The sequence below is a fragment of the Balaenoptera musculus genome, chromosome 3 (genome assembly GCF_009873245.2).
Source record: "Balaenoptera musculus isolate JJ_BM4_2016_0621 chromosome 3, mBalMus1.pri.v3, whole genome shotgun sequence".
Taxonomy (NCBI): domain Eukaryota; kingdom Metazoa; phylum Chordata; class Mammalia; order Artiodactyla; family Balaenopteridae; genus Balaenoptera; species Balaenoptera musculus.
Window position 1 is genome coordinate 927018 of NC_045787.1, and position 22040 is coordinate 949057.

A 22040-nucleotide genomic window follows, 5' to 3' on the forward strand; every position below is an offset into this window, starting at 1 on the left:
GGACCCAGGAGGCTGCAAGTCCCACACAAAGGTGCCGAGGCTCAGGCACCGGGGTGCAGGGCCCACCCCACCAGCGCTACCAGCAGCCTGGTCCTCGAGAATGTCTCCCCGAGGGGCTGAGAAACACGGGAGGGGGGAGCCAGGCGGCAGCTGAGGCGGGGCATCTCTGTGTCCACAGACAACGACACGCTGGGCCGGAGGGTGCCACCCGAGTGAGTGCCAGGGCCCAGAGGTAACGTCTGCCGACTGGCTGGCTCGCCACAGGTGGTTATGAAGCCCTGGCTGTGTCGCAGGACACGGCGGTCCCTGCCCTCGGGGCTCTCGCGCCGGCTCCTGACTGCACCGCTTCTCCTGTTTTCACTGTCTGAAGCCGGGAGCATCCTACCGCGCCTGGCGGGTGGCCAGCAGGGGCAGGACACACGGGCAGGGGGGCCTGGGGCGGTCCCCAAGGCAGGGATGGAGGATGCTGGAGAACCCCGATGACAAAGGACCCCCCCCCCACCGCACAGAACGGGCCTGAGAGGCTCAGACCCAGCCCCTCACTGCCCCCTGCCCACTCAGCTCAGAGCCGCCCAGACGTCAGACCCACCCTGGCTTGTGGCTCAAGGAGATCCCTTATCTCCAGGGCCCTTACTGCAGGGTTTGAAGAAGAGAATCTCGAAATTCCAGACCTGCAGCATTTCCCCCGCTGCTTCCACCTGTTCAGCAAATACCTGCAGGAAGCGGCAGGGCCCTGGCCAGAGCGCCCTCGTCCCTCTGCTGTGGTAGCCCCCCCGGCAGCCTCGGGCTCTCTGGGGCTCCCAGCTGCAGGCAGCCCCCCAGCTGGGCACCTCCTACTCACCCCCCCCCCCTCAGGTACCGAGAGCACCCCCAGGACATCCCGGCTCAACCCCAGCACAACGGCTGGAGGCCCCTCACCAACATTCTGCCTCCAGGCCCGCAGCTGTGGGGAGCCCCAGGGAACACCCTGGTGCCACCCCCAACTGCAAGGGGTTCCCCCCAACCACATCCTGCCTCTAATCCCAGCTTTGGGACGTCCCCTCTAGCTGCAAGGCGACCCACGGGTACATTCTGCACCTCCCCCAGCAGCAGGCAGCCCCCCAGAACACCCCAGCTCTGCCCGCCCCCCCCCCGCCGGTTGCAGGTAGCCCCTGGCCCGCCAGTTACGTCGTGGGCCGGGCTGGGCCCGGCACTGGGCCCCGGGGCTGCTCAGGGGAGCAGGAGGGGAGAGGAGCCTGGGCAGCCCGTCCCCCAGCCAGGCAGTCACTCCTGAGCACCCTGGGGAAGCGGGGAGGTGACCGGTCTGAGGTTCCTGAGGACCAGGTACGGGTGAGGCAGTGATGGAAGGAGAGGGCGGGGCCAGGGCAGGCAGCCGGGAGACCACTGCACTGGGGGGGGAGACCGGAAGCAGAAGTGGCCCCGGCTACTCTGGGGGGTGGAGGAGGGGCTCCGCATCCCACACCAACCCCTCCGTGCCGGGTGGTCGCAGGCCAGCAACCAGCAGAAGGAAGGGAGCCAGGGCGGGGGACGGGGGTCCAGCTGGAGGGACCCAGTGAGGGCGTGCAGATCGTGAGTCACACGCACAAAAGCGACCACTGGCTCCTGCCCCCTGGTGAGAGAGATCTGCTGCTACCGAAGGGAGGTTCTGTCGCTCGCTCTGTACGTGCGTGGGACAGCTGTTACCCCTCCAGGGCTAGCGAACAGACCCGGTAGAAAAGACCCCCGCCTTGGGGCGGGCGTTCAGTGCCGGGTCCAGCCCATCGGCATCCCCGCTGCCTCGGGCACTGAGGTCGCTCTGTGCTCCCGGGCTCCTCGGGTGGCAAGGAGCAGCAGGGCCCGCCGGGTGGCCCGTCCTCCCCCGCCGGACCTCAGGACCCCGAGCACGACCCCGCAAGGTGAGGTCCAGCTCCGTGTTCCCATCCTAGGGGACTGAAAGGTTAAAAGCGTGAAAGATGTAGTTTAACAAGCTCTTAAGCGGCAGCTAACTTTTTAGGGAACATCACTCACTCCTCTGGGTCTAACATGGAAACACGAGTCAGGGGTACACAGGCCGCAGTCCCAGGCGCCTCAGCTCGGCCCCCAGCCAGGACCCCCGCGGAGCGCCACCGAGGACGCTGTGCCCAAGGGGGGCCCGGAGGCCGGCAGCCGTGTGCGCGGTGACGAAGGGCATTCAGCCACGGTTACACCCCGGCCCACAAGGCTGGAACGTGGTCAAAACACCAAGGAACGTGCGAATGAGCAAATTACTGCAAACCTTGCACTGACGGCCGAGCGGTGACTTGGGCTTTAGGACAAACCCGCTACCGCATTTCCACAGGGTATTTCCAAACACATGCTTTCCTCTGGACTCGTTTCAGAATAACTCACAGCAAGACTAAAGGTTTACGGGACACGGAAACACCAACCCTAACTTGCAGCGAACCCGCGAGAACGGGGCTCGGGCCCCGCCCGCTGGGGCTGGTGGCCCTTGTCCTGGTGGCCCTTGTCCTGGCTGTGTGGGTGACAGCCCAGGGGCAGGTGGGCAGGGCCCGGCTTCGTGACAGGGGCTCCTGGAGGCCGTGCTGAGACTCGCTGGGTACAGGAGCCCACAGGGCACCTCCTCAGACGGTCCCCGGGCCTGCGGGCACGGGGCGGGCCGGGCCCACTCTCAGGGAAAGAAGCCTGCTTTTTAAAAATGAGAAATAAGACTGTGCTTTGATCAGCACTAAGAAATTAAAGCGAGTGTAAGAGAAAACTGTGTGTATGTGCGTGTGTGTGTGTGTCTCACTTCAGGAGAGAAGAGAGCAAGAAATGAAAAGTGGAATCCTGCACCCTTGGATCCCCCGTCTCAGGCCTCAACGTTAACCACAACTAAGTTTCACACGCGCATCCTTCCAGAAAATTAGAATCAGATTACAGGAGGCTCCCGGTGAGCTGGAAGAGAAAGCGGCGGCTCAGACATCTGCTCTGGGCCAGCCCGTGCTGCCCGGAGTCCGGGGACAGCACAGGACCCGGGCCTCGGCCTCCTCAGCTGGACATGAGGACGCGGCCCCCCACCCTCCACCCGCCTGCCTTCCGGGGCTGCGCTCCCGGGTCCTCAGCAGCCCTCAGAAGGGGACTGTGGGGCCGTGGCCTCCCAGGTGCCCAGGGACACAGCCTGCCGCTGCTGCCACAGGACACGCGCTCTCCCGGAAGGCCTCCATCTCCCGTTCCCAGTTTCTATAATCGCCAGCCCCTCAAGAACATGGGCGTCAGGCCGGGCCACCTCCCCATTCACCCGTCCCCCCGCGACCCCCCGCCACCAGGCACAGCGCTGGGGCCGTGGCAGGGGTCGGATGAAGAGTTGCTCCCTGTGGAGTCTCCCGCGTGGAGCACCCAGACGTGAGGGTGGTGAGGGCGTGCAGGTGGGCCTGGTGTGTGCACACGTGGGGGCGGGGCACTGGGGCCACGATGGCTGTGAACAGCAGCCTTCCCTTGAGTGGCCGGGGAGCGAGCAGGGCGTGGGCTCCCTGCCCCGGAGCGGCTGCCCCAACTCGGCATCCAGACAGAGCCCCAGACGCGGGCATTTGGGTCGGAACTGGGAGAGAAAGATCGCCCACTTCTGGGTAATTAGACTCCACGCAGGCTGCCGAGCAGGTCTGTGCCTGGAGTCGCCCCTCCTGTGATCCTCTCTGAGGACTGGACCGGGGCGAGGGGTGCACGCAGGGTCTCTCCCTCCGAGGGCTCAGTTCCAAGGTGTTTGGGAAACCAGGCTGCTCTCCAGGAAGTACACTCTCGGTGACACTGGTTCAGGGGGTTCAGAAATGGGGAAGCACCAGAGCTGGAGGGGATGTGCTCACACCCGCGGCTTCCAGAGGGAAGTACCCAAACACCCGGTGACATCGAACCACCGCCTGACTCCAAATCACAGGGTGATGATATGATATTCCACTATTCATAGTTTTTCAGATCTTAACATGTTGTTTTCTGTCCAAAGAGATGCTTAAGCTCCTCACTAAAGCTGCAGTTAAATGACAGATGGGCCAACTGGTCATTAATCCCCAGACACGCGGCAGCCCCTCCCCTACAGCAAATGCCAGCAGGTAAATATAGGCACACTTACTGTTCTACCTCAACTCAGAATTTAGGTGAGCTTCTGAGCGGCCCCCGGGTGTCTCGGACATTGCAGGATCCGTTTATGTATTGATTTCGGGAGGCGGGCTTTCTTTGCTTGGATAGGCCAGTCCACTCTGCTCAAACTTTACCATAACAAAGTATGGTAAAGGGGGAAAGCTTTGCAGAACATTGTTGGTAAAAAGCAAAATGCTTCTGCAGACTGGGACTTGGAAATTGGAGAGTACAGACTACACCTGGGGCCTCAGACCCCTGGGCAGAAACAGGACTTTGTTACAAATACCCCAAGATTATTCTGACCCGGCCTCTGAAACACTGCAACAAGGTACAAACAAAGTATCCCTCCCTTGGAGGCAGGTGAAAACATGCCACCCACCCGTTCTTTTTTTTTTTTCCTCACACACCTATTCTTTTTCTGAACTCATCCAGATGCTGAGGCGACAACAGCCCACGGCTGGGACCCTCCAATTCCCAACCCTGTGACCCTGTGACCACCTGAGGGGGGCCAGGGTTTCAGACTCTGCTCTGACATCTGTCCCTTCGCTTGTTCATTCCCTCAACAGCCAGCTGGCTCTCCGTGTGGCCCCTCCATCCCCTGGGCCAGTGAGCACAGTCCCGGGCAGGACAGACCTGACCCCCCCGCCCCGTGCGCCCGCAGTAACGGGGGCTGCCAGTGTGACAGGGACACAGAGGAGGCCCTCCAGGGCGCAGGGGGCTTCCTGCTGGCGGAGGTATTTCACCCCAGACCTGAGGGAGGAGCAGAGGGGCCGGGAGACAGTGACAGCTCTGCAGCAGCGGGAGCCAAGGGTGACAGGCCTGGGGGGCACTGGAAACCCCCCGAAGGACTCCGGGCTCCATCCCAGGGAGCCCCCTCCCGAGGGTTCTAAGCAGCGGGAGGGAGACCCTGGAAGCAGGGGGCGGGGGTGTGGTAGCGACTGGGGGCTCACTCAGGAGCTCAGAGGAAGCCACCTGAGCCCCACCTGGAGGAGACAAGGGGGCGTGTGAGCCAGTGAGGACGAGGAGGGAGGCACCAGGGGACCACCAGGCGGGCGGGGTGGGACAGCCCTGTCCCTCCGTGTCGCCAGGGGGGCTGCCGCTCTCCGTTCCCCCCACCACCCTCAGTCTTCTGCCGGTTTCTGCTCCCACTGACAACCTCTGGACCCACCAAGGGGGCGGTTAGAGAAAAGGCAGGCGTCTGGGGAAATGACAGTTTTAGACTGACTTCAAGAACTTTTCACTTTAATATTATTTCAGATGAGTTACTTTACACATTTAAAAAACTCCGATCTTCCCACAAAAAGTGTTGTCCCCGTTCGAGGTGTACTCCCCACCGGCTAGACAACCCCTGGAGACCCGAAACTTCCCTGCTTCTATGCATAGTTTTGGAGTCAAAGAAAGGCCCTCCTGTGAGCAATCCTACAGCAATGCGGACACAGCTCACGGTCGGCTCAGAGATCCCACCAGGTCAGAGAAGTAGCCCTCCAGGTCGGGAGCCACGTGAAGGCAGGGGACAAGTGTAGGGGCCGCCCTGCTTCCTTGCTTCCTGCAGCCGCCGTCCCTCAGCCAGGACCAGACCACCCCACAGATAAAACGTGCCAGAAGCAGGCCGCCTGCGCGCTGTACCCCAGGCTGGACCAGGCTGGACGCGACCGATTCTGGCCGCAGACTAACCGCCAAGGGAGTCCCCCGGAAACAACGTGGAAACCCGCAGACACAGAACCCTCCTGGCGGCAGCTCCAGGGGAGCCCACAGTCCGCACCCCACTGACGCCGGCACTGACTCAAGTGACCAAAGAGGTCCCCACACACGAAGCGCATCAAGTGACGAAGTCACATCCAGGGGGAGCCGCTCCGGTACCGCGCGGGGCCTGCACGCGGCGGCAGTGGACGCCAGGACCAGGAGAGAGCGCGGCGCCGACCGACCGGGGTGCGGGTACGAGATCGGGGTGCAGGGGCCAGGGCAAAGGGCTGCGGGGTCCAGGGATCAGGGAAAGGGGGATGGACCCGGGAGCGGGGACCTGGGGAGAGAGGATGAGGAGCCAGGTTCAGGGCACTGGCGGTGGGAACCTGGGTGACGGGAACCGGGGATGGGGTGAGGACGGCGGGGGATGCAGGCTGCGGGTCGCAGGGAAGTGTGGCGATCGCGGGCCCCGGGGCGCCGCGGGGCTGGGCCGCGCCCAAGGTCCCCTTCCCGGCCCCCTCCGGCCGCGCATCCCCGACCCTCGGCGCGGCCCCGGGCCCGAGGCGGGCTGGGCACACGACGGACACCCACCTGGGCCTTCTGCAGGGCGCTGAGACGCAGCTCGTGCACGAAAGGGTTCCGCCCCGGGGGCGCCAGCCGCCGCGCGTCGCCGGCCCCCGCGCTGGAGGCGGGGGCGGCTCGGGGATCGCGTCCCCGCAGCCTCATGGCCGCGCCGCCCGCGGCGAGGGGAGCGGGGCGCCGGGCCGGGCGAGGAGCGGGTCGCGGAGCTGGACGCAGAGCTGGGCGCGGGGCGCCGGGCGCGGGCAGAGGATGCGCGGCGTCTGGAGCGGGCCAGGCGCGCGGCCGCGCAGGCGCGGGAGGGGAGGCTGCATGACGTGGGCGGGGCGGGGCGGGCGGGGGGCGCCGGCGGGGTGGGCGGGGCGGGGCGGGGCGGGGCGTGCTTGTTCGCCCCGCCCCCCGCGGGTCCGGAGAGACCGCCCCAGCGCGCGCAGGCAGCCCAGGGCTCCGCGCGCTGCTGCCGGGTGTGCCGGCCGGAGCCGTTGGGCGCGGGTCCCGAGGGGCGCCGAGGCCCTGGCGGAGAGCCTCTCGCGGTGGCCTGACCACAGGGACTCACGAGCCGGGCCTGGTCCCGGAGAAGGGGCGATCGAGTCCCCAGCGCGGCGCGGCCCGCCACGTTCCCCCCTTACGCCGCTCAGGGCGCCGACCCGGGGCGCGGCCTGTGGAGCGGAAGGAGTGCAGCGACGTGGAGATGGGGCGGGCACGCGCTACCCCGGGCTGTGGGTGCAGAGCCCCAGAGCAGTCCCCGCGGGAGGCAGCCCCAGCTGCCCAAATCCCGAGGGACGCTATTGAGCAGCGCCTGGCCAGGAGCACGTGTGAGAGGTTCCACTGGGTCCCCGTCCCAGACCCAGCTCCCTTGGCTTTTCTTCCTCCTCACCTGTCCTCCTCAGATGGGCTACGCTGCGCTGCTCCTTGGTCCTGCCAGCCCTGGCTGTGGGCTGCACCAGGAGCCCCTGAGGGCAGGCCTCATCCCAGACGCACGGGGTCCACTCAGACCACAGGGTCCACTCAGACCACAGGGTCCAGGGACCCAGTGGTTTGAGAAGGGGGTGATGAATCTTTCTCATTCCCTAAGGACTCTAGTTCTTGGAATTACTCTTTTGGGTGAAGGGGGTACACGGGGGATCCCTAATTTGTGGCACAGTACTAACTAGGGCAAATGCAAAATAACTCCCTGTTCCAAGTCTATAAATTTCAAAAAGTCACCGCAAACCTTTCGTGTCAAGAACAGCTACATTTCCGCACGTCTCTCCTTGTGGCCCCGACAGGCAGGTGAAGAAGAGCAGGACCAGGCAGTGGTGGTGGGTGAGGAAGGACGCCCGAAACCTTGGGAAGGAGCCCCAGCTCTTCCCGCGTTGCTCTGCGGCTGCCCGGCTGACCTTCTCCAAAGCCCTGGGCTCCTGGGGCATCTGTGTTCTCCTGGGCAGCACGTCAGGTAGTGATCTGCCCTCTGATAACCCAGCCAATACCCTCACGGATCACGTGGTGAAGCCTTGCCATGCTGAGGGCCCTTCTGTGTTTAGATGGAGAGAGAGAGACGTTGGGGGAAGGAGGGCCAAAAGGGAGGCCGGTGGTCCCCCCTGAAGTCTCCGGCATCCTGCGTGCATTGTTAATACAGAAGGGAAAGTGCAGGGCTGGGTCCAAACTTCTTCAAAGCCTCAGGCTCGACCTGGGCAAGTGACCACTCCTCAGAACCTCTGTTGTCACATCTGTAAAAGGCAACTCGAGCAGTGCCTGCCTTGTCCACCGTGCTGTGACCACACGAAAGCCCCGGGGGTCATGATGGACCTTGTTTGCTGGTGGACACCGGTGGGCTCCATTTCCTTTGCCTCTGAGGCCATTGGCCCTCTGCTGACCTCCTGGACATTCGGTGGGCAGTTGCTCTGACGGCTGGGAGAGCTGGTGGGACCGTGCGGGGGGCTGGGCAGTGTGAGGGGAAGCGGGTGAGGGAGGGACGCTCCACTCATTGACAACAAGCAGAAGCCTGGTGGGCCCTGAGAGGCCGAGGAGGGCGGAAGGCAGCCAGGAGAGCGGGGCCGGGGAGAGAGGGGTGATTCTCTGGAGTCGCCCCCCAGGAGGACCGACCAGGATAGAACTGGGATAGTGGCCACTCAGTAGCAGAAGCCAGCGGTGGAGACCAGCCTGCTGTGGGCCGTGGGGAAAGCTGGGTGATGGAGGAGCAGGAGGGAAGCGGAGGCCGGGGGAGGGGAGGGTTCGGATCCAGGACTGTCTCTTTGGGGAAGGGCTGGGGGCAGGAGGCAAAAAGCCAGCCCTACAGGGGAGGTTGAAACCCCCATTGTGGCCCCATCTCAGTCCTGAAGGATCCCGGATCAGGGGAAGGGACAGGACGGGCTGGGACGGGCTGGGGAGCCCTCTCTGCTACAGCTGGAAAGGAGGGCAGCTACCCGCTGGGGATGAGGGTCCTCCGTGTGGGGGGAAGTCGCGGGGGGGAAGTCAGTTTTGGGGACTGAGAACGCCGGGTAGGGGCTGGGGGGAGGGTGCTGCGGGCTCGGAAGAGGGGCTGGGAAGCTTGTTGGCTCGCACTGGTCATTCGCACCTAGGCTTCAATTTTCATAGTGTAATGGAATATTCCGGAAGTCCCAGAGGGCTCTGGAAGCTTGGTCGGGAGAAGCTGCTCTTGGGCAAGCAGTTATAAGCAGTTTCTTTTGCTAGAGGAGAAAGAAAGCTTTCAATCATTTTGGACCTTTGTTTCTCGGTTTTGGAAAAACCACCAGGTGGGTCCTTTAACCACTAAAGCCCGTCGCCTGGAATCTCCAGGAACCCTCGGACCCTGGACACTGGGACCCAGGAGCTGCTGGCTGTGCTCTGGGGACACAGCTGTGTCCCTGCAGCTCCCCGCTCTTGCTGTGCTCGGTTTGGAGAAGGTGGATGTAGCGAGAATCACTTCCCGCGCTCCAGATGCACGGAGCGCAGGTGGTACCTGCCTCTTCCTGGGTGGTGAGGTAGTTTTGGTTTGTTTACTTTTTGAATTCTAGAGTTAATTACAGGAGAGGAAGAGACATTCTTTCATTTTCTTCTAATATTTATTTTTAGTTCTGCCTTTCATGGTTGTTTCTAGCCCATCTACAGATTTTTCTTCTTACACAGTGACCCAATATTTTCAACACCGTTGATCAATCTGTGTCTCCCACTTGTGGTCTCTCTTTGGGCATGAAGAGAAGTGTTTATAAAGCTATTTCTGGGTGCTCTATTTTATTCCATTGGTTTGTGTGCTCCTGTGCTGGTACCACACTGTTCTAACCTCTATACCTTTGGATTAATGTGCCTTAGCCACCAGTAGGATGAATTCCGGTTGGCGCTTCAAGAATTGTCTTAATCAGACTTCCCCGGTAGCGCAGTGGTTAAGAATCCACCTGCCAATGCAGGGGACACGGGTTTGAGCCCTGTTCCGGGAAGATCCCACATGCCGCGGAGCAACTAAGCCCGTGCGCCACAACTACTGAGCCTGCACTCTAGAGCCCGCAAACCACAACTACTGAAGCCCATGTGCCATAATTACTGAAGCCCGCGTGCCTAGAGCCCATGCTCTGCAACGAGAAGCCACCGCAATGAGAAGCCCATGCACCACAACAAAGAGTAGCCCCTGCTCTCCACAAATAGAGAAAGCCCACGCGCAACAAGGAAGACCCAATGCAGCCAAAAATAAAATAAATTAAAAAAAAAGAATTGTCTTAATGATTCATAGAACTTAATTTTTCCTTCCAAATTATAGAATCAGTTTGTGCAGTTACTCAAAATTCCCACTGGCAGTTTTGTTTTGAATTGCATGACGTGTATAGATTACTTTGGTAAGAGGAATTTGTTTTAATTTGCGGTAAGATACACAGATCCAGAAAGACAGTCACAGAGGAAGAAGTTTTGCTCACAGTTCCCTAGAGACAGGAGTGGTGACAAGCCACTGGGGGCCCCTGGGAAGCACCAGGTTAGTCAGGAGGCAGAGGGCGAGGACAAAGTGTGGGCAGGACCCTTCCCTGTGGTCTCCACCGGTGGGAATGGGCTGGACAGAGCAAACAGGCTTAGAATTGGCTAGTGTGAATAACTTCAGTGGGTTCCAGAGTGTCAGGACTGTTCCTGATTGTGCCAGTGGCCGTGAGTCTGAGAGCCCCATAGGGGAGAGGGTTGGACGTGGGCTCTGGATTGGCCGGTTTGCATTTGAAGGGTGAGCTCCCAGGGAATTAGCCCCAAGGGCGGTCCCTCAGAGTCAGCAAGACCCCAAGATGTCAAAGTATCAGAAAACATAGAAAATTAAAAACATGATGAATACAGAAGATACAGATACTTTGCCATTTTAAGCATCATTTTTCACCAATATGATTATCTTTCCATTTATTTTGGTCTTCTTTTAATTTGATAGCATTTAAATTTTTTCTACATAAAGATTCCACATTTTATTAGATTAATTCCTGAATAAGTTGTGATTTTACAGTAGTAAAATAAACGAATCTTGTTTTTTATTACTTTTTCTAATTGTTCCTGACTCACGTGGAGGAACAGTACTGGCCGTGTTGCTCTTCAAGACTGTGTGAAGTTAGACAGGGGAGGAGAGGCCCTGTAAGAGGTTCCTGTCCCAGGTGGATGGGCCCCCGGGTGGACGCAGCCCCAGGTGGACATGGCTGAATGAGGCACCCCAGCATGTGCAAAGAACAAACCTCCCAGGAAAGCCACAGCATCATGAGGAACAATGAATCATGTGCTTTTCGGTCCCTGAGTGTTGGCATGGTTTGTAAGTATCAACAGCATTTTTCAAAACGGATGGTTCAAATTTTGATGAAGACCGATTTATATGTTTCTTTGATGGATCATGCTTTTGATATCCTGCTTTAGAAGTATTTACCTACACCAAGGTCATTAAGATTTTCTTATTTCAGAAGTGTTATAGTTTTAGCTTTAGGGACTTCCCTGGTGGAGCAGTGGTTAAGAATTCGCCTGTCAATGCAGGGGACACAGGTTCGAGCCCTGGTCCGGGAAGATCCCACATGCAATGGAGCAACTAAGCCCGTGCGCCACAACTACTGAGCCTATGTGCCACAACTACTGAAGCCCGCGCACCTAGAGCCCATGCTCCGCAACAAGAGAAGCCACCGCAATGAGAAGCCTGCTCACTGCAACGAAGAGTAGCCCCCGGTCACCACAACTAGAGAAAGCCCGCGTGCAGCAACGAAGACCCAATGCAGCCAAATAAATAAATTAATTAATTTAAAAAAGTGTTATAGTTTTAGCTTTAACCTTGTAGGTCTAGATTCCATTGCAAATTAATGTTTGTGAAGCCCTGTGGTGAGGGTGGAGACAGAGGCTTATATTGTTTTCTCTCTGGATATCCAGCACCATCATTGACGAGAACATCCTTGCCCTGTTGACTTACCTTGGCAACTTTGTGACATGAGTATGGGGTCCATTTCTGGACCCCGTGTAGTGTTTTATTTATCTGTACATCGACCCCTGTGCTAACATCACACTGCCTTGATTACTGAAGCTTTGTGTTAAACCTTGAAATTAGATAATGTAAGTCCTCCAGCTTTGTTCCTCTTCCAGATCCTTTCACTTCCCATAGAAATTTTAGAATCAATTTGTTAATATCTCAAAAATATCTGCTGGGATTTTTAATGAGATTGTGTGGAATCTACTGATTAATTTGGAAAAATCAACATCTTAGTAATGTTATCTATCCCTGAGCATGGTATATATCTCATTGATTTAGGTTTTCTTTAATTTTTCCCAGCAATGTTTCATTATTTTGCTTATCACTTATAGGTCTTACCTATGTTTTTCTAATTCTGCCCCTAATTGTTTTGTGTTTTGATGCTGTTAAGTGGGACTGTTTTGTTTTTTTTTTTTCTCTTGACTGTGCTGCTCAGCTTGTGGGAGCTTAGTTCCCCGACCAGGGATTGAACCTGGGCCCCGGCAGTGAAAGTGCAGAGTCCCAACCACTGGATGGCCAGGGAATTCCCAAATGGGACTGATGGGACTGTTTTTTTAAATTTATTTATTTATTTATTTATTTATGGTTGTGTTGGGTCTTTGTTGCTGCTTTGTTGGGCTTCTCATTGTGGTGGCTTCTCTTGTTGTGGAGCATGGGCTCTAGGCATGCGGGCTTCAGTAATTGTGGCACATGGACTCAGTAGTTGTGGCTCGCGAGCTCTAGAGTGCAGGCTCAGTAGTTGTGGTTCTCGGGCTTAGTTGCTCCGCGGCATGTGGGATCTTCCCGGACAAGGGCTCGAACCTGTGTCCCCTGCATTGGCAGGCGGATTCTTAACCACTGCACCACCAGGGAAGTCCCGGGACTGATTTTTAATTTCAGTCTCTAGAGGTTTGTTGCTAATATAGAGAAGTACAACTGAATTTTGTGTGTTTACTTTGTATGTTTCAACCTTGCTAAATTCATTTATTCATTCTGATAGCATGTTTGTAGATTTCTTAGGCTTTTCCCTATTCATGGTCAAGCTACCTGTGAATAAAGGTAGTTTTACTTTTTCCTCCTTAACATGTATGTCTTCTATTGTTCTTATTTTCTCTCATTTCACTGGTTAGGACGTCAGTACACGAGGCTGAGCAGAGGTTGTGCCTTGTTAACAATCTTAGGGGAAGGAATTCTGTCTCGACCTTAGCTGTGGGTTTTCATAGCCACCTTGAATAAAGTTGAGGAAGTTCCTTTCTATTCCCAGTTTGCTGAGAGTTTTTGCCATTTTGTCAAAGATCTATCATATAGTTTTTCTCCTTAATCCTGTTAATATGTTGAATTAAATTGGTTGATATTCCAATTTTAAACCAACCTTGTTTTTCTGGATAAACCCCCACTTGATCATATTTATATTTATTTTCGGTTCTGTCTTTCATGGTTTTTTTTTTTTTTTTTTAATTAATTAATTAATTTTTGGCTGCGTTGGGTCTTCGTTGCTATGCACGGGCTTTCTCTCGTTGCGGCGAGCGGGGGCTACTCTTCATTGTGGTGTGCAGGCTTCTCATTGCGGTGGCTTCTCTTGTTGCGGAGCACGGGCTCTAGGCATGCAGGCTTCAGTAGTTGTGACACGCAGGCTCAGCAGTTTTGGCACATGGGCTTAGTTGCTCCGTGGCACGTGGGATCTTCCCGGACCAGGGCTCAAACCCATGTCCCCTGAATTGGCAGGCGGATTCTTAACCACTGTGCCACCAGGGAAGCCCCATGGTTGTTTTTTAATCTATCATTTTTTAAGTGAATCCTGCTTTTTAGTGTTATATCTAAAAATATTCTTGCTTAAGCTAAGGTCTTAAATACTTTCTCCTGTTTTCTTCAAGAAGTTTTATAATTTCATATTTTACATTTAGGTATATAATCCATTGTGAACAAATTTTTTATTTGATGTGAGATATATATATCTAAGGCTTTTTAATATTTTGCCCATGGCATACATGGTTCCAGACCATTTACTGTAAAGACCATCCTTTTACCACGGAATTGCCTTTGTACCTTTGTCAGGAGTTAACTGACCACATATATGTGCTTCTATTTCTGGACTGTCTATTCTGTCCATTGATCTATTTATCCATTTTGATGCCAATTCTACACCATGTTGATTACTAGAGCCTTATAATGTGTCTTGACATCAGTCAGCATTGGTCCTCAAACTTATAGTTTTTCTTTTTGCAAGTTGTTCCAGCTACTCTAGGTCCTTTCCATTTCCATGTGAATCTTAGAATCAGTTTGTGAATTTACACAGGAAATTCCTTCTGCCATTTTGGTTAGGATTATGTTGCTTTTATACATCAGTTTTGGGAGAAATAGCATCTTAACAATATTGAGTCTTTTGATCCATGAACATGGTTTATCTCTCAATTTATTTAGGTTTGCTTTAATTTCTCTCAGCAACGTTTTGTAGTTTTCAGTGTATAATCTTGTACATCTTTTGTCAGATTTATCAGTAAGTATTTAAATTTTTGGTGCTACTGTACACAATACTTTAAAAAATGCCCCTTTTTATTTTTTTCTTTAATTGAAGTATAGTTGATTTACAATATTGTGTTAGTTTCAGGTGTACAGCAAAGTGATTCACTTATGTGTGTATATATAATATATATTTTCAGATTCTTTTTCATTATATCAATAGATTATTACAAGATATTGAATATAGTTCCCTGTGCTATATAGTAAATCCTTGTTAAAAAATGTCCATTTTTGATTGTTCATTGCTAGTATATAGGGATACAATTTATTTCTAATACAGATTTCATGTCGTGAACTAGATTCACTTGCAAGTTCTAGTATCTGTATTTTCTCGATAGAAAGTCACGTTCTCTGCAAATAAAAACAGTTTTACTCCTTCCCTTTCTAATTTGGATGTCTTTTCTTTCTTTCTTACTGGTTGGAGTCTTGAGTATACTTTTGAATAGAAGTGGTGACCGTGGACACCCCTGTCTTTTCCCACTTAGGCATGATGTATTATCCTTCGTTTACGTTGTTGGATTCTATTTGCAAACATTTTAAAAGAAAATTTGCCTCTGTATTCATGCAGGATGTTGCATCCTTTCCTGTAACATCCGGGTCTGGATTTGGAATCAGAGTGATGTTAGCCTTTAGAAGCAGTTGTTCAGTTCTCTTGAAATTTCTGGAGGAGTGTGTGTGGAGTTGACACTATCTCTTCTTTAAATATTTGGTAGAATTTCCCATGAAGCCATCTGGGTGTGCAGTTTTCTTTCTGGGAGTGTTTTTAACTGAAATTCAGTTTCTTTAATAGCTATAGGGCAGTGTCTGTGGGTCTCCAATCGCCCTCTTCTTTCTCTTAGGTGGACACCAGTCATTGGGTGGAAGGCCTGCTCTAAATCCAGGAGGGTCTCATCTGGAGGTCTTACTTTAATCACATCGGCAAAGACACTGTTTCCAAATAAGGTCACGCTCTTTCCACAGGTACCAGAGGTCGGGACTTAAACACATCTTTTTTTGGGAGCATGATCCAGCCCACTATGGCCAGCTAATCTTGGCAAAATCTGTGAATAGATGTTAAAGATAAAATACAGCCTCTGTCCCCTCCATCACCCCATAGAGGTCAGGGCTCAGGGCTCCCTTTCCCGTGGGCTGGGGGTTATCACCTCGGTGGAAGCAGCTCAGCCAAAACGCCCATGTCCAGAATCAACCTGGCGGCATCTGCAAAGGATGGCTCAGGAAATCACAAGCTGCACCGGCCCTGGAGCAAGTTCTTCTGTGGGCCTGGTGGCCCCACCTGCACTGGGGCCTCGTCTCACTGCACGCCCGCCACTCTCCTTGTTACATTTCCTTGCTGATCCCTTTGGGAAAGTTTTCCGCACACATTTGGCCATAAAATACCCAAGCACCCAGTTCACTGAGGATTCTCTTGCTCCGGGCACCCGCTGCCCGTCCAGTCCTCGGAGGGTTCGGGGTGGGGAGGGGTCCTGGCTGCAGTGCCCCCGTGAGCCATGGGGACGGGGCTGCAGGGCCTGTGTCCTTCCCCCGGGTCCCTCCCCAGTGCAGGGGACAGGTGTCGACGTGGGCAGAAGGGGACTGTGTGTGTGAACGCGTTTCTAACGCCGTGAAGTATCCCCCGTCGTGCTTTCTTATTCAACCCAACACTGATGCAATTTGGAGGAAAAAAAGGAAAGAAAATATTACCTATTTAGGGACTTCAACCTTTCAAAATATAATGTGGATGAACGTCAGCCCGTTGAGCATTATTACGCAGGGTTTGTCTAGTACACAGTGAAGAGCGTCATTTTCTCTGTGCTCAATTTAGATTCAAGGTGCACAATCCAGCACAGAAGCACAAAGAAAATATTGCTTTTGCATGCTCAGGAATTTACGTTACGTGGTCCCTTAAAGAAAACCTGGCTGTGTCGGTGTCTCCTAGGTTCTGGGTGGAGCTCACTCCCGCATCTCTGCAAGCATGGGCTAACCCACCAGCACACACAGGTGAGGGCTGGCCTCTCGTTGGAGGATTTCAGAGCCCTTCCTCCTCCTCAGACCTGGCAGAGGTGAGGACGCGCTCGCGGAAGTCTCGTTGCTGGCGTCCAGCTCCACCCAGGGCCGTGGCTGGAGCCGGACTGCCCGGGAGCTGGTGGCCTGAGCAGCGTCCCTGTCTCGCCTGTGTTGGTTTGGTGCCCTCAGCACGGGCTGCTCTCTGGCACCGGGGAGGGCCCAGAACCCTCTGGAGGTGGCAGGACAGCAGAGGGGCCCCAGGTGCCCGTCCTCTCCGAGGGCTGGAGTGGCCACACCCCTGGCCGCCCTGAGCCCGCTGCCACCCCGGGCTCCTCACCTTCCCACGCCGGTCCCGGGGCCCACACTGCTGGGTCCCGGTCCGTCGGCATCTGGACACTCCAGGGCACCTCACCGCTGACCACTCCCCTCCTCAACCTTACTGTTCGGGCCCCCAGACGCCCCTGGAGTCTCTGTCCGCTCTCCCTTGGCTGGCGGCTCCCCTGACCTCATCCGCCCCTGTCAGCACCTTCCCCAGCCTCCCCCTTCTCTCCCGACCTCTCTTTCCCTCCCTCCCCTCCTCCTTCCCCTCACACTTGGGCCAAGTAGGGCCATTTTATAGAAGAAAAATGGAGGCGCAGAGACTGAGGTCAAGATCCAAGCCAGGACCAGCGAAGGCCGTGGCCATGTTTCCAGGCATCGTTCTTTCAGCTCACGTGTCAGGATGGACTTGCCCTGCGGTCATCCATCTCTGCAGGTGGCCTTCCAGAGAGAGGTCCTATTTATTAACACTTGGATTCCAGACAAAACCATTTTCCTCAAAGATACAGACATTGGACATCAAGTAAGGATCTAGATACTTGACATTTTTCTATATTTTATGTGTAATGTTTGACTGTCATTTAATATTCAGGTAAGCACTTACAACCCACGTGGGGTAACGCTGGTGATCTGAAGCCACTTACACAGAGATGCGGGTGTAAGGGGACCCCGGGGTTTAAAGTCTCGTCATCCCACGGCCCTTCCCTTAGCAGGGTCCTCTTAGCAGTGTTCCATTTTCTGTGACATTAAGAAAACGATCCTCGGAGTGGAACATGAGCTGAAATGATGCTCCTCCATGGGCCTCTGTGCAAACTAAACAGATTTTGGAACTCAGAGGCACAGCTTCTTCACAAGTTGGGTTTGCAGAACAAATGTTTGCATGTAATTTTGCTTCCCAAAATGTCAAAAGAAAGCACAAATATGAAAATATATTCTCAAAGGAGTGATCTTTTATGAAAGAAGTTGCTTACAGTAATTGTTTGCAGTTGGCATTGAGAAATACTGTGTCGAATTATTTTTACAAAGTTGCAAACAGCGACCTCACTTTTCGGAAGAAGGGCATATTCCTGAAGGAGGAGGTTCACTGTGAGGAGGGGGTAGAGGCCAGGCCACCCCCATCCTCACCTCCTTCGTGATGGAATACGCACGTTTCACAGGGAAGCACGGCCACCCAGGATAAAGACTGCATTTCCTAACCTACCTGCCAGTTAGTTGTGGTCATAGGACTAAGTTCCAGCAGCAGATGGGACAAAAGCACAAGATTTGTGGAACTTCTGGGAAGTGCCCTTAAGCAGAGGGTGCCTTTCTGCTGTCTGGAAGGGGAATGTAATGGCTGGAGCTACAGCATCCATCTTGAGCCATGAAACAACTTTGGGAGTGGAAGGCATCCTAGCAGACCAATCGGAGAGAAGGAACCCAAGTCCTGGACCATGTGGAGGACGCTCCCAAACCTGGGTGGCTACCGCTGGCCTTCATGGTTGTGAGAAGTAAGCTTCTATCTTTAAGTTGTTATTGTTTTGGATTTTTCTGTTACTTGCAAGTAAACTTAATCCTAATGAATATATAGGCCACTAGGGATGCTTGGACTGAAAAAAGCCCAAGCAAAAACAAAATAAACAAGACAAAACAAACAAACAAAAAACCCCACAAAACCTAAGCAAAGCCCAAGGAGATATGTTTTTGATCTTTTTGTGTCGACAAAATAGACTTAGGTATGGATCTCTGTGCACTGAAATAGATTTAGGAAGCCCCTTTAAGCCCCTCTGAATACGCCTATCTCCCGCTTCCTCTTCAACCCCTAGTTGTTTCTCATCCCAATTTCTACAGGACCTTTTGGCCTGGCCCCCCTCCACCCGTTCCCACACCACTTCACTCCCCAAAGCCCACCCTGAGCTCCCGTCAGGAGGGCCTCCTGCCCTTGGTGGTCTGACATCTCCCGAACCTTTTTATTCGCCTCAAAGCTCTAGAACGTCGTAGGGATTCAGGAGATGTTTCTCAAAGGTGCCACCTTCGCTCTAAGCTCCTGAGACATTTTGGTTGTATAACATTATTGTTTGAAAAAGACAGAGAGAGAGAATAGACTCATTTGGAGAAGCAAAAAGTTTCTTCTAGATGGGTGTAGTGGCTTAAATCTTCATATTCGTGATTGCCTAACCCTTAGTACATCCTAAGCTCTGGCCGGGAGGTTGGGGCAAGGATGTGGGTTTGCCCCGAGCTGGGGGATAACACCTGCAAAGGTGGGCCCAGCAGGTGCCTGGGGGAAAAGAGGGGCTGGAAAGGCCCAGAAGCTTGAGGAAGGGAGCAGTAACTCCTACTGGAAGGTCATGGAGGTCTCCAAGGAGGAGAGGGCATTTGGGAAAGTCTGGAAAGAGGTCCAGGAGGAAAGTAGTGAGTGAGGAGGTGAGAACCTCAGCCACTCCGGGCCCCGTGGTGTCTGCAGCATGTGGTGCCAGGTGGGTGGGGGGGGGTGGCCTGCCCCCTCCCTCCCTGAGGTCCTCTCTTGGGGACACGAGGGCTGGGCACCGGGTCTCCAGCAAGACCTTTTACACAGGCGGGTGGTGCCCCATCCCTCACTCACGCCTGGAAGTGAGCAGGCATGGCAGGTGTGGATGGGTTGGGCCGTGGAGCCATGGGCACCCCGGGGTGTGCTGCTCACAGCCTGTACCTGCAAGCACACCTGCACCTGTTCACACACACCTGCACACATCCCTGCCTGCACACCTGTCCTCTTCCTGTCCCCCCCGTGCACTGGCGCCCAGGCTGCGGCAGCCCCGGGGCTCACTTTGTACAAGTGGTTCTTGCTTCAGCAAACGGGGCGTCCTCCCAAGCAGGGGCACTTGGTTTCCGAGAACAGAGGCTGCAGAGAATCATGTGATCTGGCTCCTCGACCTCGCGGTGTCGGTCATGACAGGAGCCCTGTGCCTATTTCCAGCACTTAAATTGATAAGGCCGGGAACTTGTATTGGAGCATAGGGCTTTTACAAGCCACTTGATTTTAGAGACTCAATAAGGAGGGTGTATCTCTTAAGACAAGGGGTGGAAAGTAGCTCCTGGGTTTGAGGAAGGGCTTCTGAGTCAGGACTTTGCGCTCAGAACTGGGCGTGCAGCCCTCGGTTCCCGGAAAGCGTGTTTAGTCTGAGTTGAACAGCATATATTTCACTTCATCGTGTGTTTTTAGAATGACCCCCATTTTTCTGGCCTCGCCACGTGGCATGTGGGATCTTAGTTCCCCGACCAGGGATGGAACCTGTGCCCCCAGCAGTGGAAGCACAGAGTCCTAACCACTGGACCACCAGGGAAGTCCCAAACGACCCCCAGTTAGAACAGGCATTGAAAACCCAAAATGAACCCAATTCTTCTGCAGCTGTATTCTTCAAGCTGTAAAGGAAATACTTTCATACTGTTCAGCTGTGCCAATCCCCTTGATAGGGCAAACTTGTCTGATATGAGCGGGGTTGTTTTCTGACGATGGTCTCAGCAATTCTCCTTTCCTCCGGGCTCAGAATTAAAGGGTTATCCTGGAAACCCCCTTGTAACCAATGGTGATCTCACCGTTGGGACAAGTTGACCCAAGTCCCGAGTCTTTTTTAGTCATGGGAGTTACATTCTGTGACACAGCAAGACAGCAGAGTGGGGTCGGGAGCGTGGGTTCTGCCGTGACCTTGGGAGGGACCGCCTCTGTCCGCCTCACTTTCCTTCCTCATCTGCAAAATAAGGATGGGGCTGAACCTGTCTGCAGGGTTTTTGTGAAGCCCCGAGTGAGCGCAGGTGAGGTGGCTGGAGGGGCCTGGAAGGGCATGGAAGGGCGTGGAAGGGCGCGGAAGGGTGCGGAAGGGCGCGGAAGGGCGCCTGGCGTGGCCTGTGCTCTGAAGCCCCCATGGTGCTCATCAGCGCTCGTTCACCAGAGTCCGTGCTCTTTGCACAGAGAAGCGGGAATTTGGGGTGGACAGGAGCACATCCCTGGGTTCTCGGTAGAGTTTGTTTTGACGTGGCCGGGAAAACACAACGCGTCAACTGCTTCATGAAGTTTAGGGAATCAGTCCCAGTTCTCTGAGAGTTGGGTCCTGGACGGCAAACGGGGTTTTGTGGAAAGTTGGATGTGATTTTTGCTACTGACTGGATTACTGGGGGAAAGCACTGCCAACTCCGTGTGTTTAGTAGAGAGTCCCGATTCTTACAGGAGAGGTGGCGTGTTTCGACGTGGGCATCTCCCCACCTTCTCTTTGAACAAAGGACCTCTTCCACATTCACATGCGGCTACATGGGTCCTACTCTGACCATGTGCCCTGTGTTCTTCATTTTCACAGTTTGGGTTTGTTCCTGTGTAACACACACGCATTTCTCTGGACACACATCCCCAGCACGTGTGCACAGTGACATGACTTAGACATATGAACATGCTTGCTGACCAAGGGCACCGGAACAGAGGCTGCCCCCCAGGGGCTGCCCGAGAGGTGGGGTTTGGGGTGGCCTTTGCCATGAGGGGAACCTTGGACAAGTTAAGGGGGTCAGTGAGACGGCGTGTCTCAAGGGTCACTGCAAACAGCGTCTTCATGTCCAACCTTAGCAAAAGCTGGGCTCGCAGGGAGTTCTTAATGAATGGTCACTGTCAGTATCGGCATGAGAAGCGTGAGCCGCTCCCTCCCCTAAACGTGAAGTTCTGCTGTTCCTCGCTCACCGTGCCAACCGCGTGGACTTGCTTCTTCTTCCGTGAGCTGGGACGTTGTGGCCTGCGTTTGGTTCACGTGCTGCTCAGTGTTCGTGACTGTGAGTCTGCGTCCACACCACAGCCTCTCAGGAACAAATTGCGCCGATGCTCTGTTGTCTTCTTATAATATTATTCATATTATTATTATTATTTTAAATTGCAGGTTGTTTCCTGTCTCTAAATGTGATGTGGACTTTTATTTTTATTTATTTATTTATTTATTTTAAAGGTCCTTTTTTTAAAAAAATTTTTATTTATTTATTCATTTATTTATTTATGGCTGTGTTGGGTCTTCATTTCTGTGCGAGGGCTTTCTCTAGTTGCGGCGAGCAGGGGCCACTCTTCATCGCGGTGCGCGGGCCTCTCACTATCACGGCCTCTCTTGTTGCGGAGCACAGGCTCCAGACGCACAGGCTCAGTAGTTGTGGCTCACGGGCCCAGTTGCTCCACGGCATGTGGGATCCTCCCAGACCAGGGCTCGAACCCGTGTCCCCTGCATTGGCAGGCAGATTCTCAACCACTGCGCCATCAGGGAAGCCCCGTGGACTTTTATTTTAAACTGTTAACTCATACGTTTGACTCTCACAGGCATGCTGTGCTTTTGTGAGACGTTGAAGTCGACAGGGGCTGAAGGCGGCCACTTCTAAGCCTGGATTCTAATTCCACCCCTTTCTCACTGGAGTCCATGGGACTGGCTGCGTCCAGATCTTGTTTCCTCTTTGATGGTTGTCAGGAGGGTTA

General features: G+C 54.3%; 1 protein-coding gene across 7 annotated transcripts in view; it reads right to left on the reverse strand.

Moving 5' to 3' along the window:
* LPCAT1 (lysophosphatidylcholine acyltransferase 1) overlaps positions 1–6617 on the reverse strand; it is a 41026-nt gene extending 34409 nt beyond the window's left edge. For 3 of the 7 annotated variants that reach the window (XM_036847567.1, XM_036847570.1, XM_036847571.1), the window contains exon 1: positions 6364–6617. In XM_036847567.1, coding sequence (XP_036703462.1) covers positions 6364–6498 — 135 coding nt within the window. In that variant the 5' untranslated portion in view covers positions 6499–6617. The remainder of the gene's footprint in view (positions 1–6363) is intronic. The other 4 variants (XR_005019332.1, XR_005019333.1, XR_005019334.1 and 1 more) reach the window with 3 other exon arrangements.
* Positions 6618–22040: the final 15423 nt, after the last annotated feature.